The 16,867-nt window shown below is 46.3% G+C and overlaps 1 protein-coding gene across 1 annotated transcript in view; it reads right to left on the bottom strand.

The window, feature by feature from the left end:
• The window catches only part of LOC122799215 (myosin phosphatase Rho-interacting protein-like), a 2,938,789-nt gene that overhangs the window by 420,141 nt on the left and 2,501,781 nt on the right, over positions 1 to 16,867 (bottom strand). The window contains exon 18 of the mRNA XM_044068133.1: positions 5,066 to 5,225. Coding sequence (XP_043924068.1) covers positions 5,066 to 5,225 — 160 coding nt within the window. The remainder of the gene's footprint in view (positions 1 to 5,065; positions 5,226 to 16,867) is intronic.

Here is a 16,867-nt window from a genome sequence, read left to right as displayed (position 1 = left end):
CCATTTTGCCACATAATTTCTCCTGGTACTAGGCTTCCTGGCCTCCTGCAGGACATTGAGTACGCCTTCTGATTATAGGTGTCTGAAGGGAATCATAACCCATAAAGTGAGTCTGGGATTGGTCACCTGAGGGCGTTTTAGGGACCCTGTCTTGTGTGAGTAGGTCGAAATGGTGGAGTAACCTGTGGTAATTTCCCTTGGGTAAAAGGTGAAGAAGGGGAAACCAATGCTGTTTTGGCCAAAAGGGAGTCACCAGCACGATTTTTGGTTTGTCCCTCTGGATTTTCAGAAGGATCTTCTGAATCAGTATGAAGGAGGGAAAGGCATAAAGCTACATCCCCACCCAAGATAGAGAGAAGGCATCCGCTTTCCAAGCCTGGGCAAGTGGATCCCTTGTACAAAACAGAGACATCTGTGAAGATTTGCTGTAAGAGTGGAGGTATCTGCAAGGGTATGCCCTGGTTGAGATTGATGGCTGTAATCCACCATTCCAGTTGTTTTTCAGGCATGGTAGGAAAAGGAGAGAGATATCCAGAGGGTGAAAATGTTGGTTCCAACGTATCTTCAGTACCCACTGAAACTTCCTCATATGCAGCCTTGCCAGAGGGATCATGGGTATCAAGGATGCCATATGGCCCAGGGCTCTCAAGAATTCTCTGGCTGATAATGTTTGAAGATTTTTGAGGTATTGGGGAGGTCTTTTATCTTTCGGTAGGGAATGAAGGCTGCCATCTTGTCGGTTCTTATCCTGCACCCTAACAAGACTAGGTCTTGTGTAGGGGTCAGGTGGGACTTCTCCTGGCTCACAGTGAATCCTAAGTCTGCAAGGGTTTTGGTCAACAGGTGTAGGTGATGGTAACAAGTGTGAAGGTCATGGTGAAGTATTAGCAGGTCATCTAGGTATGGGTATATTTGAACACCCTGTGTTCTGCAGTGGGCAATCACCGAAGCTAGACATTTTGTGAACACCCTGGGAGCTGTGGAAAGCCCAAAAGGTAATGCAGAAAATTGAAAAATACAAGGAACCTACTGAAAAATGTGGGAATTTCCTGCAGAAGAGGTGAATGGGAAGCTGCAGGTAGGCATCCTTCAAATGCAGGGATACCATAAAGGCCTGGTGGGGAATAAGGGGCAAGAGCAGATGCAAGGTGAGTATTCTGAAGGTGTGAACCTTGAGAAAAATGTTGAGTATGGACAAGTCCAGAATTGGTCTCCAAGGACCATCTTTTCTTGGGACCAAATACTTCACTGAGTAAAAACCCTTGTTTATCTGCTGTGGTGGTACCCTTTCTATGGTGCCCTGAGCCTGTAGTTGATCCAGAATAGATGGAAAAAAAGATGAAGCTGGCTTAGAGGAGGTTGGGGTATATCCTGGAAGGGGGTTAGTGTCCATCAAGTCATAAAGTAACCTTTTTGAATGATGGAGATGACCCAGGCCTCTGAGGTGATCTTCCACCAGGAGGGTAGGGAGAAGGTGAGACACAGGGACAGGGAGGTGGAGGGAGGTAGTGGGTTTGAATTACAGTGAAAGAATTCTGTCCTGTTCAGGCTACCTCTGAAAGGAAGTGGTGTTAGCAGAGGAAGGAGGTCTATGAGTGGAATGTTTCTTAGGTAGCCTCCATTCCTTAGCCTGTGATGGAGCAGAATGATGGTCTCCTAACAAAGGTTGTTCTTTGAGGGTAGTTCCTATGGTACCTAGGGATAGGTGAAACCAGTAAATGTTTTAAATTTTGCAACCCCTTTCCCTTTTCTTGTAGGGATTTGAGATTTGCAGAACCTTCTCCAAAAAGGGCCTTATTATCTAGTGGTGCATCCAGCAACTTGGTTTGTACATACATAGGAAGGGGTTGGACCCTTACCCAGGAGTACCTCCTCAGGACTGAGCCTGAAGTTGCAGATTTTGAAGAGTCACCCGTGAGGTGGTGGAGAGTAGGGAGTTGAGTTGGGTTATAGCAGGGGAGCCTGATACATCAGGTATAAGAGCTGAAGCCTTAGAAAGGGTGTCCAAAACAAACCTGGCCATATGGGTTTAATAATTTAGGGCTTTGATGGCAAGTGTGGAGGAGGTATAGACCTTTTTTCCTAGTCTAGCCATTAAACTTGCTGTCCTTGTCAGTGGAAATTGAGAGGTTGAAGGCAGCTGTCTAGAGGATTTGTCAGCTGAGTGCTATGACTACAGAGTCTGCAGGGGGTTCTTGAACAGGCACTGTGTATCCTGAGGGACTTTACAGAACCTGTCTGGAAGCTGGTGGCTGACAGTCAAGAGGCCTGTGAAGCAGCCAAAAATGCATCCTGAAAGGCTGGAAGCAATGGGAGGGACTGCACATGGGGAGGGCTGATCCATTTGCAATAATTCAAAATACCTCTTTTTTGTTTCTGAAACATCTGTGGCCTGCCATTTGACGTGTTCTCTCATGAGAGAGATGGTATCTCCAAAAGAAAATTCTTCCCCTGGAGATTCAGGACTGATCGAGTCCTATTCCTCAGGGGTAATGAAGCCCTTGGGGGATTCAATTTGAAAGCAGTAAGTAAGGGAATTTTCAGAGGAGGAGTATTCTTCCTCTGATTCTTCAAAGGCCTGCACTGGAAAAGGAGCAGATTGAGGTACCTGCAATTGGATGGCCTGGAATGCCCTGAAAAGAGTTTGGGGAAAAAACTTCCCATCCACGTGCAGGTTGCTGTTCTACATATTTTGATTTCTGTTTCCTCTTCAAAGGAGTTGGGGGATGGGTCGATTTAGAGGCCGACATCTGAGAGGATGGCAGAGCACGAGTAGGCCCTTCAGACGCCGCCTCACTATCAGGAGCTGATGGCTGATCTACCTCAGCGGACGTACTCAGCATTTCTGCGAACCAGCTTCCATCACGGTTCCCAGTTATAGCCGAGACACAGATGCCAGATGGGACCCTAGGCTAACATGTGCTTCGAGAGTCTCACTGGACTCCTGAGGTGCAGCATGGGTGTTGGGCTTAACTTTTTTGGTGTTCTTCCAAAGCAGCTCATTGGAAGTACCTACCCTGCTCTCCACACCTAACACTAGACGCCGGAAAAACATGAAGAGTTGCTGCAGCTGAGGTTCAGCACAAAAAAATAAAAAAATGTGCAAAGTATTGTACTTGGAACATAATCTATCTTGGTATGAAGTATCTGTAGCAAGGAGCAATAACAGAGTAGGAAAACGATCTGGGTGTGCTGAGCACACTTGTATTGGTTTACCAGAACCACAGTGAGACAGTAATGGCAGTAGCACGCAGAATGTAGGGGGTGTATCATTAGTGTACAGATTCCAGAAACAGTGTTAACACTTCTATTCTACAGGACCTCGTTCAAACCACAGTGTATGTGCAGTTCTGGAAGCCACATAAGGAAAAGGGAATCGGGCTGCAGGATCGGATGCAGAGGAAAGATACCTTAAGGAGCCACAGGATGATGTGGGAGGAATATGACCGGAGGCTAAAGAAGCTAGAGCTCTTCTCGTGTGAGACAACAAGAGATACAGAGGCATTCAATAGTGTATGGGACAGGTAGAAAATGAATAAGGGGAAGGGAGGAACAGATGGGAGACAGAACGTTAAGTATACTTAAAAAGACAAAATGAGCTAGACTGTCACCTTCTACTCTTAATCAAATGTAAATATAAACCCAAAGTTCAACTCTAAAGTCACTGACTTCACCACATTCTACGACTACATCTAATATGGTAGTATTTTATTCACTTTGACACTACAGAAATCAAATTTAATTTAATTTTGGGAAAACAAAAAGAAAACAAATTATTTGTTTATTTATTTACATCTGTTACCCAGGAATGTTCAGAGCAATCTTCTGTCAAGGAATAACCATTTTCTAGTAACTGCCTTTTTTTATGCAGCCATGAGAGTTAATTTCCATAGTTACGCTGATTTGCTCATCCAGTATTCCTGACAGACTACTCTGTGGGGAATTTTTAGAGCATGTCACCTTATTACATTCCAAGAACATACGCTCTCAGGTGCCTCTTTCTTCCTCATCACACAACCATCATTTGCCACCTACCCGAGGAAAGAAATTCTTTGCAGTCTGCTTGGGGTATTAAGGTATCTATGCAAATATTTCCAGGCAAATATCCTAAATCTTCTAAAATTTTTTTGCCTATTTGAGAGCCATACATACCTACTCCCATTGCCTCTTTGTGAATTGTTTATCTAATCTCTCTTCCCAATCTTTTCTTACCTCCTCTGATTGATTCCAATAGTTAATGTGCAATATTTTGTATGCCCTTCTAATTATCCCTTTTTAACAGCATATTCTGTTCTAGAGTCTCAACCAGTGCAGGTCTTTCATTTAGGATTCCCCTATCCTTTTTCTTTGTCTATACTCTGATATCAATCCATGACAGGGAAGGCACTAGCCTGCAATCCAAATGTTTTCTTGGCCTCTTCCTATTCTATTACCTTTCCTTCTCTTAATTATTTGTTCCCAGTAGCTTGGTTCATTTGCTAGATTCCTCCAGTAAATTCTAGCCCCTCTTGCCTATTCTCTGTACCCCTAATTACAGTCATTCCTATCAGGAGAATATCCTTTCTCCATTCCAGTGTTGGCTTAGTTTTCAGTATACTTTCTGCTACTTTATGAATTTAAGATTCTATATGACTTTTGTTACTCTCCTTAATGATCTGCATCCAAAATCCCACTCTTTCCTTATTTGTTGAATTACCCCATTTCATCATCCCTTTCCAGTGTGAATTGTAGTTTTCTGCTTCTGTGGTGTAAAAGACCCTTAACTATGCAGCTCTAAAATATCCCTTCAAGTTAGGTAATTCTTAACTTCCTTGTTCAACGGCGAGTATCAATGCATCCCATTTGATTCTTGCCTCTTCCCCTCAGAGATAAAATACTTCAACTCTTTATTAACTACTAACATGGTTACAGGGGTTATTTTAACAATCTGCTACCAAGCCTGCTTGAAAGCACACTGCAATGTAATCTCCTTTGTCTTGGCCTACCATTCTAGACAATACTCTTCACTGATAGTGCAGCATGATTTCCTACATGTAATCTTCTGTTACTGTTTCTCCATACATACTTGATTGTGTGCATTGAGATCTTGGTTCTCTCGCTGGCACTGTTGTAATGCTTGCCGTTCAGCTTCCAAGGCTTGAGCCAGGTGCGCATTCTCCAGGCATTTTTGAGAATACTGTTCTGAAAGTACTTCGATTTCCCTATGCATTGATGCAAGTTCCTCTCTGTAAAACAAAGAAATGGAAATCAGCAATCCGTTTTCTGACAGCATGACATGCAATAAATAAATAATTAGCTGTGCAAAATAATTAATGAATTGTATTACGTCAAGTTTCTACCAGTTTGATCTACACTGCAGCCTTCCTCCTATATTTCAAAAGGTCCTCCTGCTGCCCCTGAAGCTAAGATATCTTAATTTTTAAGTTGTTTCACACATGCTCTATTTCTACTTTCACACATTTGTAACGCATCTTAAAATTAAATACCTGTTACCTACTCATCTGAATGTGTGGTGCTGTGTAGTGTCAGATCCTGAAAACAAATCTCAAATTGACTAAAATGTCTGAATGACACAACACAAAGTGAAAGTGGGCCAAGTTGCCTAGGTAAAAAAAAAAAAAAAAAAAGTAGGAACTACGCATGTCTCTTACAGTTGTGAAAAAACTTGCCTACTGATGTTCTACTGATCACTGCTGTGGCATTCTTGACATATAGGTTGCCACCACTGACATCTGGCCAGGGCACCAAAGCTTTACCTTCTCTATGTCACATATGTTTGACACATGACCGCAGCTTGTAAGTGTAGGAGTATAAAGACAGATGTATGAGTATGAATACTCAGACTTTCTCCAAGCCAGCAGCGTAAAGACTACTGAGAGAGAAGACTGGTCAGCTAGGAAGGGTGTAGCTTGAATTGGTTAAAAAAACTCTGTATCTATGTAACAGAGCAAAGGCTAGAGGAGAGGTGGAGACACAACTGAAAATGGAAGTCATAAAGATAAGACAGGATGGAGGGTGGGATGGAATACTGCAACAGTGATTAGATGGGACAGCTACTGTTATGGGAAGTTCTTACACAATTGTACTGTCCTGACTGAAATCACTGTTGCAGTATTCCTGACACATGGGTGATTTCCAGAGCTGAAGGAGGAAGGAAGGGTGGTTGACTATTGAAAAGAACTGTCCAGCAGTTCAAACAGGACTGACCTAGCAAAGGCTGTTCTGGACTTGGAAAAGCATCCATTTTGGAGAGTTTGGTAAAGATGTGTACAGAGGGCCAAGTGGTTGATGCCAGCAAAGACCTGGAGTCTGCCCCTTTGTGAAAAGCTCCGGAGAAAGTGACTACCCCTAGTGGGATGTGCTTAGGGAAGGAAGGTAAGGTCTTAACATGGTGAGAGTAGCAGAAAGTAATAGCCTTTGAAATCCAGGCTGCAACAGTTACTTGGAGACTGGCTGTCCCAGTTTAGAGATCATAAAGGATACAAACAGCTGGTCAGTCTTTCTGAAGGATTTAATTTTGTCCAGGTAAAATCTGAATTATCTGTGAATGTCTACAGAATGAAAGATCCTTTCCCCCATTTTGGGGATTGAGAAAGAAAGTGGGAAGATGACTGGTCTGATTAAGAGACAGCTCATTCACTACTTTAGGCATGAGGAATGGGTTAAACCCTGAGAGTCACCCGATCTCTGTGAAAAATGAGAAAAAGGAACATGAGAGCTTGTAACTTAGAAACCCTCTAGGCAGAGGTGGGGGCCAACAGGAAGATGTTTTTCCAAGTACAGAATTTCAGAGAAGTGGAAGAAGCTGTTTTAAAGGGAAGCACAGTAAGCTATTCCAGCACAAAATTAAGATCCCAAGGAGGAGAGAGATGGGTTTCCGGTGGGAGGGGAGGGTTGAGATGCAGAACTCCTCTGAGGAAGAACTTGACCTCCACCTAGCCATAAGTGGAAGACTAAGATGGAGTCAGTTACTGAAAGCAGACAAATGAGCTTTTATGGATGAGTAGGCTAAACCTGATCAAAGAAAGTCACAGAGGTACTGCAGTGCCACAGGGACCTGTGCCAACAGTGGATCCTGACTAGGTTTGCAGCCCCACAATGAACACATTTTCCACCTGGCTGTGTAAGATTTTCTGGTAATAGGTATCCTAGCATGCTGTCAGACATTTACATCCTCTTCAGAGAAGAGGCATCTCTGAGGGATTAAAATCCTATCATCCACAGGGTTAGGCTGAGGGATGGAAGATTCAGGTGGAGAAGCAATCTTTCTTGTTGAGTAATCAGGTCTGGCTGCAGAGGAATCCTCCTGTACTTTCCTTTTTCCAGGTGAAATAACAGGGTGTACCAATGTTGCCTTGGCCAGAATGGAGCCACTTAGAGGCGTTTGAGTGCTTCCTTTTCTGCTTGCAGAAGAATGTTTGGAAGGAGAGGCAGAAGAGGGAAGGCACAGGGGAACTTCCTTGTCCACACGAAAGAGATGGCATCTGTCCTTCAGGCTATGTGACAAGGGGCCCCCCACAACTGGGGGAGCTGATGGTTGTTTGGCAAAGCAAAGCAGTCTATTTATGGAGTGTCACACTGAAGTATGATATTGTGGAAGCCCTCTCTGTTGAAGGTCCACTCGTGGGGGTCCACCAGGGAGCGACTTAAGCTGTCTGCTAGCAGACTGTCCTGAGAAGGGATATATGTGGCTGTGAGAGTCATGTACAATAGTGTTGCCAAATTCCAAGCCTCCTTTGTTAACCTGATTATGTACCACATGACTTTGGTGTTGTCTATGAACACTTGAATTGGTCCTGGTCTCCAAAGATGGGTGAAAATCTGAAGAGGTTGCAGAAGAGCCCTCACCTCTTTTAGGCTGCTGTGTTCTTTCAGGAGCTTGGGTTGCCATTTCCCTATACACAGTGTGATCCTGTCCAGGTTTTCCATGCCTCGTCTGAAGCATGAGTGCGAATCTGAAGAGGAGGAGGTGTGAAAGGTAATCCCTAGGATGAAGATGACCTGTCCTTTCCACTACATAAACTTCTTCTTGAGACAAAGGGGGAGGGGAAGCAGGACATCTAAAGAGTGACAGTGCTATGACCATACAGCCTTCAGGTACCACTGAATTCTCCTCATCTGGAGTTTGACCAGGGGGACCATAAGGATGGTAGCTGCCATTAATCCTAAATTCCTTAGCATCATCCTTGCACAGAAATAAGTAATGAGTTGCACAGGAGAAGTCCTGGAATTAAGTCCTGTAAGTAACTGGGCAGACTGAGACCTTCTCCTGAGGCAGGAGGGCATACATTTTCTTTGTGTCCAGCCTGTATCACAGTAACAACTGGTCCTGTGTAGGAAAGTACAGTTGTGTATACTCACCATAAATGTAGATGTTCGAGTGTATTCACTGTTGCAGTCATCACACTTGGGTTATCCACCTGCAGGTAGCTCTCAGTCGGCCCGAATACCAGAGTCTTGGGATTTCTGCATCGGATGCTGTCGCTTCTTCCATGACGTCAGGTCTTCATGGGTATAAAACATGCAGCCGATGCCATTACATCAGTTTTTCTTGCCCCAGATGTCAGGAGCCCCCAAAATAGGAAGCAATTACATGGTGTGGAACACCCCCAGTGAAAAGTAAATACCAATGTTATAAGATATGACCAAACAAAAAGGATAGGTAAAAGTATAGAGAAGTCAGGGGGCTGGAGGGAGGGTAACCAGGAATGCAACAATGAGTACACTCGAACATCTACATTTATGTAAGTGTACACAACTGTACTATTTTCTTCATATTTCACTGTTGCAGTCATCACACTTGGGTTGATTCCCAAAGCTGAGGAAGGCAGTCAGGAAGCATTAGGGCTGGCTAGCAGGCCCTGTAAGACTGTGTGGCAAATCCAGTGGTAATGTTTGGTGAAAGTGTGTACAGAGCTCCAGGTTGCAGCTTCCAGGATGTTCCTGGTAGGGACTCCCCTGAGAAATGCTGTAGAGGTTGATGTAGCCCTAGTGGAATGTGTTCTGATCCCCTGTGGGGTAGGTTTCCCAAAGTGTTTGTAGCAGAAATGGATGCAGTGTGCTATCCATTTAGAAATGGTTTGCTTTGAAATGGCCCTGCCCTCTGCCACTGTAGCAAAGCTGACTAACAGCTGGTCAGATTTTCTGAAAGGTTTAGTCCTGTCCAGATAGAACCTATGCTGCCTGTGCATGTCTAGGGAGTGCAGGATCCTTTCCCCTTTATTCTGAGGATCAGGGAAAAAGGATGGCAAATGAATGGCTTGGTTTAAAGCCATGCTAGATACCACCTTGGGCATAAAAGATGGGCTAGTCCTGAGAGAAACCCTATCTGCATGGAAGATAAGAAGAAGTTATGTACCTACCATAACGTTCCATGTTAGTTGTCTTCTTCTCGCCTTCCTTCTTGCTGGTTGGGTTCAGAGCTGATCCTCGGCTCCGACTCGGCCATCTACTAAAGCTCGAGAGCTATTTACTGGCTCGAGGCCTCCCCATATCCCACAATGCTTGGCGCTAGATACCCAGATCTCGTTTGGCAAAGCTAACACCATAGAAAAATTTCAAGGACACCTGTCCAAACTACAAGGTTTACCTACAGTAGTAAAACAGAGGAAGGACGTAACCCAGCTAAGAATTAGCCAGAGGAAGAAGGCCTCAAAAGGGGACTCTTCTTGGTCTGTCCAGGCTAGGGGGATGGAGGGTGGGACACAAGAAAGAAGGCGAGAAGAAGACAACTAACATGGAACATTATGGTAAGTACATAACTTCTTAATGTTAAGTTGTCTATCTCACCTTCATTCTTGCTGGTTGGGACAGCGGCCCTAGCACCTTAGTCCTGGGTGGCTCATCGGAACAGACTCTTGAGTACAGTGAAACCAAAATCAGCTCTACTCCTAGAGGCCATATCCAACTTATAATGTGAAATGAAAGTATGAGGAGTGGCCCATGTGGCTGCAGCTGAAATAGATTCCATTGGTAGTCTTGCTTGAAAAGCTACCGAAGTAGCTAATGCTCTGGTGGAATGACCTTTAGGTTTAGTAGGGAGTTCTTTATGTCTCAGTTGATAAATCAAAGTAATAATAGAGGACAACCACCTGGATAAGGTTACTTTAGAAACTGACAGTCCCTGTTTGCCCTCAGCATAGGACAGGAAGAGTTGGTCTGATTTTCTTGTTTGCTTAGTCCTATCCAAATAAAAACGTAATTGCCTATGAACGTCCAATTGGTGTAACTTTTGTTCAGATTTGTTTGAATAGTTAGGAAAAAAGACAGATCAATAGCCTGATTCAGGTTTGTTTCGGAAGGTATCTTGGGCAGAAATGAAGGATTAGCCCTGAGTGAAACTCTATCCTTATGAAACACAAGGTAAGGAGGACGAATACAGAGGGCTTGAAGTTCCGAAACTCTCCTAGCTGAGGTGATGGCTACTAAAAAGAGAGTTTTCCAGGAGAGTAATTTTAAGGAACAGGAAGCCGCAGGTTCAAAAGGGGGAAGAATCAAGGAAGCTAATATCAAGTTTAAATCCCACGGAGGCGGGGGATCTCTGACTGGGAGCCTAAGCAAAATAGTCCCTTTAAGAAAGGCCTTGCAAAGTTTGTGGGACATGATGCTGGTTTTTGACAGGCCAACTTGGAAATTTGCAATAGCAGCTAATTGGACCCTAATGGTGGCAGACGAGGAGCACGCTTGAAAAAGTTCTGCTAAAAAATCTAGAACGTGATGGACAGGGGCTGTAAAGGGGTCTATATTCCTAGCCTCTGCCCAGAAAGAGAAACGTTTCCACTTACTAGCATAAGTCTTCCTGGTGGTAGATTTGTGTGAAGAAAGGATGATTTCACACACCGGCTGAGAAATATGTGGAAGCCTGGCTAAGGTTGGAAGTGGAGCAACCAAGCCGTGAGGTTGAGAGACTGAAGGGATCGGTGCAGCCCGCCCGACTGATGGACCAAGAGGTCTAGCACTGGGTCCAGATTCCAAGGCTGCTCCAGCAGGTGACGATGCAGGAATGGGAACCAAATTTGTTGAGGCCAGTAAGGGGCAATGAGGATCATCCTGGATCCCAATGCGGTCGCCTTCTGAATTAGCTTGGGAATTAGGGGAAAAGGTGGGAATGCATACAGAAGACCTCGGGGCCAATCGTGAACTAGAGCGTCTCTGGGGAAGTGGCCGGGAAGGGGGAAGAGAGTGAAGAAATCGTCGCACTTGCTGTTGAGAGGAGTTGCGAAAAGGTCGCAGCAAGGTTGACCCCATCTGCGGAAAATTTTGTCCGCTACTGACTGATTGAGAACCACTCGTGAGGCATGAGAATAGCTCTGCTTAGCCTGTCCGCTATGACGTTGGACTTCCCGGGGATGTGCGTTGCTATCAGAAACCGTTGAGAGGAGATCGCCCACTGCCAGAGTCTGAGTGCTTCTCGACATAAGGGATAGGACTTGGTTCTGCCCTGCTTGTTGATGTACCACACTACAGACATATTGTCTGTTTGAATTGCAATAGTCCCGGTGGGTAGAGAGTCCTGAAGAGCTTGCAACGCTAAAAGCATCGCTCTCATCTCCAAGACATTTATGTGCAGGTGGTACTCTAGAGGTTGCCAAGTGCCCTGGACAGTCCTGCCCTGAAAATGCCCCCCCCCACACCCGATCGGGGAGGCATCCGTGGTCACTGTGGCAACAGGAGGAGGAAGAACAAACGGTCTGCCCTGGAGTACTAGAGGGGAGACCATCCACCAAGCCAGGTGGTCTTTGCATGATTGAGTGATTATTATCTTGTGAGACATCGGCAGTTGCTGAAAGGACCATTGGGTAAAAAGCATCCACTGAAGAATCCGCATGTGAAAATGAGCCAGGGGAACTAGTATGATTGCTGCTGCCATGAGACCCAACGTTTTTAGTACAAATCTGGCCTGAATCCTCTTGCACTGTAGCAAGACCCGCACATGCCAGTGAATGTCTGACACTCTGTCTAGAGGAAGTTTTGCGGACAGATATTTTGTATTTAATCTTGTGCCTATAAAGGTTATAGACTGACAAGGCGACAATGCAGATTTTTCTAAATTTATTGAGATACCTAGCTCGGAGCAAGTTTGGATGGTATAATCCCTGGCTCGCAGTAGCTGATGTCTGGTGGAAGCAGTAAGGAACCAGTCGTCAAGATATGGAAACACCTGGAATCCACGCCGTCTCAGGTGAGCCGTAACCACTGCCATGAATTTGGTGAACACCCTGGGGGCTGTGGTGAGACCAAAGGGCAGGGCTCTGAATTGACAGTGACTGGCTCCAAGCCGGAAGCGGAGAAACCTTCTGGAGTGCCTGTCCATTTTGATATGGTAGTACACATCCTGAAGGTCTATGGAGCACATCCAATTGTCCTGACCCAAAAAGGGTAGAATGGACTGAAGAATGACCATCCGGAACTTTGTTCTTTGAACAGATTAGTTTAACCTGTTGAGATCCAAAATGGGTCTCCAGTCCCCTGTCTTTTTTGGTACCAAAAAGAACTTGGAGTAAATTCCGGATCCTTGCTGGTCTGCTGGGACTGGCTGGATGGCCCTTTTTTCTAGCAGTTTTGAAATTTCTGGCACTGCTTGTTCCCTTAGACCGGGTGGAACATCTGGAAGGGACTTGGTTGTTTGTACAGGGGTGTGGACAAAGGGGATTTTGTAACCCTCGGATATGATGGACCGTACCCATTTGTCTTGTGTGAGGAGTTGCCAGGCTTCTGGGTACAGTGACAATCTTCCCCCGACTGCCTCCGAAGGTGGACAGTCGGACAGCCCCTCAGGGGTGCTGAAAGGGTTTGTCAGAGAAAGATTCTCTGCTACCCTGATTTTGTGGACCCCCTCTGCCCCTCGGGCGGCGTCTATTATTGTTCCCTCCCCTGCCCTTGGAGGGAAACTCGCCACGTGTGTCAGGCACGACTCCCTGGGGTTTCCGAAACCACATTTTCCCATTATTCTGACCTTTAGGGTATGGTCTAGAGGGAGTAGAAAAACGGACTCCCATGGCAGAGAGAGTCTTGCCTTCCTGCTCACACCTGGTAAGGGTATCCTTCACCTGTAGTCCAAACAGAGCCGAACCGTCGAAGGGGGTATTGGTGAAGGACGCCTTAAAGGGGTCAGCAAAGTTACATAACCGCATCCAGGCATGTCTTCTCAAAGCCACGCCTGTACCTGTGGCCCTACTCACCCCATCGGCTGCATAAGAAATGAGCCACATGGAGGAGTTGACGATTGAGTTAAGAGTCGCCATCTGGGAGTTAATCTTATCTTGGGCCCCCGCAGCTGATGGATCCTGAAGGATATCACCCAGTTCCTTGAGAAGATCCCTTTGAAGGCGGGTGAATTGGCACAGATAATTCAGCGACTGCATGGAAAAAGTCGCTGAGGAAAACATCCGATTCCCGTACCTGTCCATTGTCCTAGACTCTTTATTAGGTGGATGGACAGGCATCGAAGGGTCAGCCAACTCCTTCTTCGTGGCTGCTGCCACCACCATGTCATCAACGGGGACACCTTTTGTCAAAAATGTTTGTTGGGTGGGGCTGTAATGAACTTAGTGGGCCTACGGGGAGTTGGCTCCACTGTGTCCGGGGCTGACCACGCCCTTCGAGCTACTACTTCCATGAGCGGGTCGAAGGGTGGAGACACCCAGGAGGTGGAAGGGCGAGAACTAAATGCGTCCAGGTATACCGACTTGTCCTCGGAAGGGTTAAGGGCAGTCCAGTTCCCCCTCTGCTTAAGGATCTCTAGGATGTCTGAAAAAGAGACATCCTCAGAGGGGGATCTTGGGGACCCTTCTGAATCCTTCAAGTCGGTATTAGACATGACTGACTCAGGGGAGTCGACATGTTTCCTCTTACATTTTCTCTTCCGAGGGGGCTCCTCTGAAAGATCAGGGGAGGCCTCGGAGGAAGAAGATACGCCCAATGGGGTGACCTGGAGCATCTGTTCTCCACACTTGGGGTCAGGAGGGTGGTCAGAGACGATGCAGGCACCATGGGGGGAGGAGCCGAAGGGGCCGATTGAAGAGCCGACTCAGGAGTCAGCACGCTCCTCATGACCTCAAAGGCGTCCCTATCAGGCAGAGCAGAAGGTCCCCGCTCTGAAGAGACGTGAACCCCTCCCAGCACCGAGAGGGATGGCTCCAAGGCCAATGTCGGGGCTGAGCTCACCTGCGCCGAAGCCCCGAGAGGGAGAACGGGTCGGACAAGGGCCCAATGCCACTCGCCCCCTCGGAGCCGACAAGGGAGTCCTGGCGCCCAGATCCCTCCAAGGAAGGAAGCAATGAAGAGATCGGAGCAGACGAAGGAGCCGAAAGGTGTGGTATCGGCTCCGTTTCCAAGATTCGAGCCCAACCAGCTCCGGTTCCGAACGCAAAGGGGGAGTCGGAGGAGGAATTGTTGAAGACACCGGGACAGCCACAGTCTGTTGAGAAGGGCTGGTTAACATTTGGGCCAGGGCCTGCGATTTAAGGAGTCTACTGACCACCCTCTCCAAGTCATGATCAGATAGTCTGGAGGACCGAGAGGAGTGGGACCTATGGCTTAGTTCAGACTGAAGCAATGGTGACCTCGAAGCCGAATGAAACGATTCTAGGGAAGAGGACCTAGAATGTTTTCGGCCCAAAGATGGTTCTGACACTAAAGACGGAGCCGATTGAGGTCTAGAGATGTCGGCTCCAGCCGGAACCAAAGAGGAGGAAGATGCTCCGCCCGGCGATGGCTCCGAACTGGGAGCTGATGGTTTGGCGGGCTTTGAGGATTTCCACGACTGAGGCTTCGCTGGGGATCCCTCTGGCTTAAGTAAGCCTCTCAAAATAAGCTTGTTCCTATGCTCCTGCAGGACTCTCTGGCTGAAGGTGTGACAGACTGAGCAGGAGTCCTGCAGGTGTAGGGAACCCAAGCAATACACACAAGAAGTGTGACCGTCTGTCAAAGACATCTTCTGACAGCACGAGTCACACTTCTTGAAGCCTGAAACTTTAGTATCCTTGGACATACTGGCAAGGGGATACTAAAGAGAGAAAAATTAAACTAGTGCTTAAACGAGGCACACAGAAACACTCACACACCCACACTAGTTAAGCTAACAATAATAACTACAAAAAACTATCACCACACTTAACAACAACAACTATCCTTAATAAAAATATACAAATACTATAAGGCTAAACACTACTCCTATTAAGTACCAAAGGGGTGGGGTTAGCCACTAAAGAGAAGAAACAAGGGGAGGGAGGGAAGAAACTCTCTAACAAAAAAAAACGAGTTTCCTAGGTGGGATAAACTAGGGGATACACAGTCTAACTACACTAAAAGGGAAGACTATCTAAATATACTAAAAATACAAGGTAAATTTTTAGCTAATAATACAAAAAAAAAGGAATAATACAACCTGAGCCAGTAAAATCGCAACCTCGTAGCTGAAGCGGCAAACGAGATCTGGGTATCTAGCGCCAAGCATTGTGAGATATGGGGAGGCCTCGAGCCAGTAAATAGCTCTCGAGCTTTAGTAGATGGCCGAGTCAGAGCTGAGGATCGGCTCCGAACCCAACCAGCAAGAATGAAGGCGAGATAGACAACTTAACATTGAAGGGTTCCACGGCCATAAGGGCCTGCAATTCAGGCACTCTTCTTGCTGAAGTGATGGCTAGAAGTAAAGCTGTTTTATAGGAGAGGAATTTTAACTCTGCTGTAGCAGCAGGTTCAAAGGGGGAAGCGTGAGCTTCTCCAATACAAAGTTAAGGTCCCAGGCTGGAGTGGGAGCTCTCCTGGGGGGGGGGTCTTACGTTTTTGGCTCCTCTCAGGAACTGTTTGACCAGAGGATGAGAGAAGAGGGGTGGCTCAGTATTATAATGAGCTGAGATGGCAGAGGTATGAATCTTAATTGAAGAGAAGAATGGAGCATTTCTGTTAAGTAATTTAGAATATGAGGTAAGCTTGGCATAGTTGTGTCCATTCCCTGAGACTGGCTCCAAGAACAGGATCTTTTCCACTATTCTGAATAGGATTTCCTAGTACTATGCCTCCTTGCCTCAAGGATGACATCCAGCATCTGTTTACTGAGGGCTGCTGGTGATGAGTTCAGGGGATGAGCCAGGCTGCTAGATTCAGGGTTTGTAGCGGAGAATGCAAAATCTGGCCCTACTGCTGGGACAGCAGGGAAGGGGTCTGAGGCAGGCGCCATGGTGGCACTACTGTCAGACTGCACAAAAGTGGGTACCAGTGCAGGTGTGGCCAGTCTGGTGCAATCAGGATTGTCCTTGGCTTGTCCTGTTTGATCTTTAGTAGAACCTTCGAGAGGAGGGGCAGAGGGGGAAAGGCATTGATTGAGAAGATTTCCCATGTAAAGGACAGGGCATCCACTTTCCAAGCTTGGCTGTGGGGAATTCTGGTGCAATATTTGCTCAATTGATAGTTCTGCGGGGGAAGTAAAGAGGTCCACCTCTGGTGCCCCCCACCTGTGGATCAGAAGCTTGAATGATTTGGGTTCCAGTTTTCACTCGTGTAGGTCCATTAGATTTCTGCTTAAGTTGTCTGCCAGTGAATTTAGTTTGCCTGGCAGGAATTGAGCTTGCAGGTGCACTTGATTGCTCAAGGCTGTGTTCCAAAGAGCCATGGCTAACCTGCAGAATGGGTAGGAAGGAGTTCCCCCTGCTTGTTTGTGTACCACATAACTGTGATGTTGTTTGTCTTTATCAATAGTTGTCCTGGAAGAATAAGGCATTTGAAGGCTGTCAGAGCATTCTGTATAGCTAACATTTCTTTATGATTGATATGCAGGTGCATCTGCTTTGGGCTGCATTTGCCTTGAATGCATTGTCCTGCCATGTCAGCCCCCCATGCAGAGTCTGATGCATCTGTTGTTAGGGTT

Source organism: Protopterus annectens, chromosome 4.part0, assembly GCF_019279795.1.
Source record: "Protopterus annectens isolate FY-2018-M chromosome 4.part0, PAN1.0, whole genome shotgun sequence".
NCBI classification, from domain to species: domain Eukaryota; kingdom Metazoa; phylum Chordata; order Ceratodontiformes; family Protopteridae; genus Protopterus; species Protopterus annectens.
This window is presented reverse-complemented; position numbering and strand designations above follow the sequence as displayed.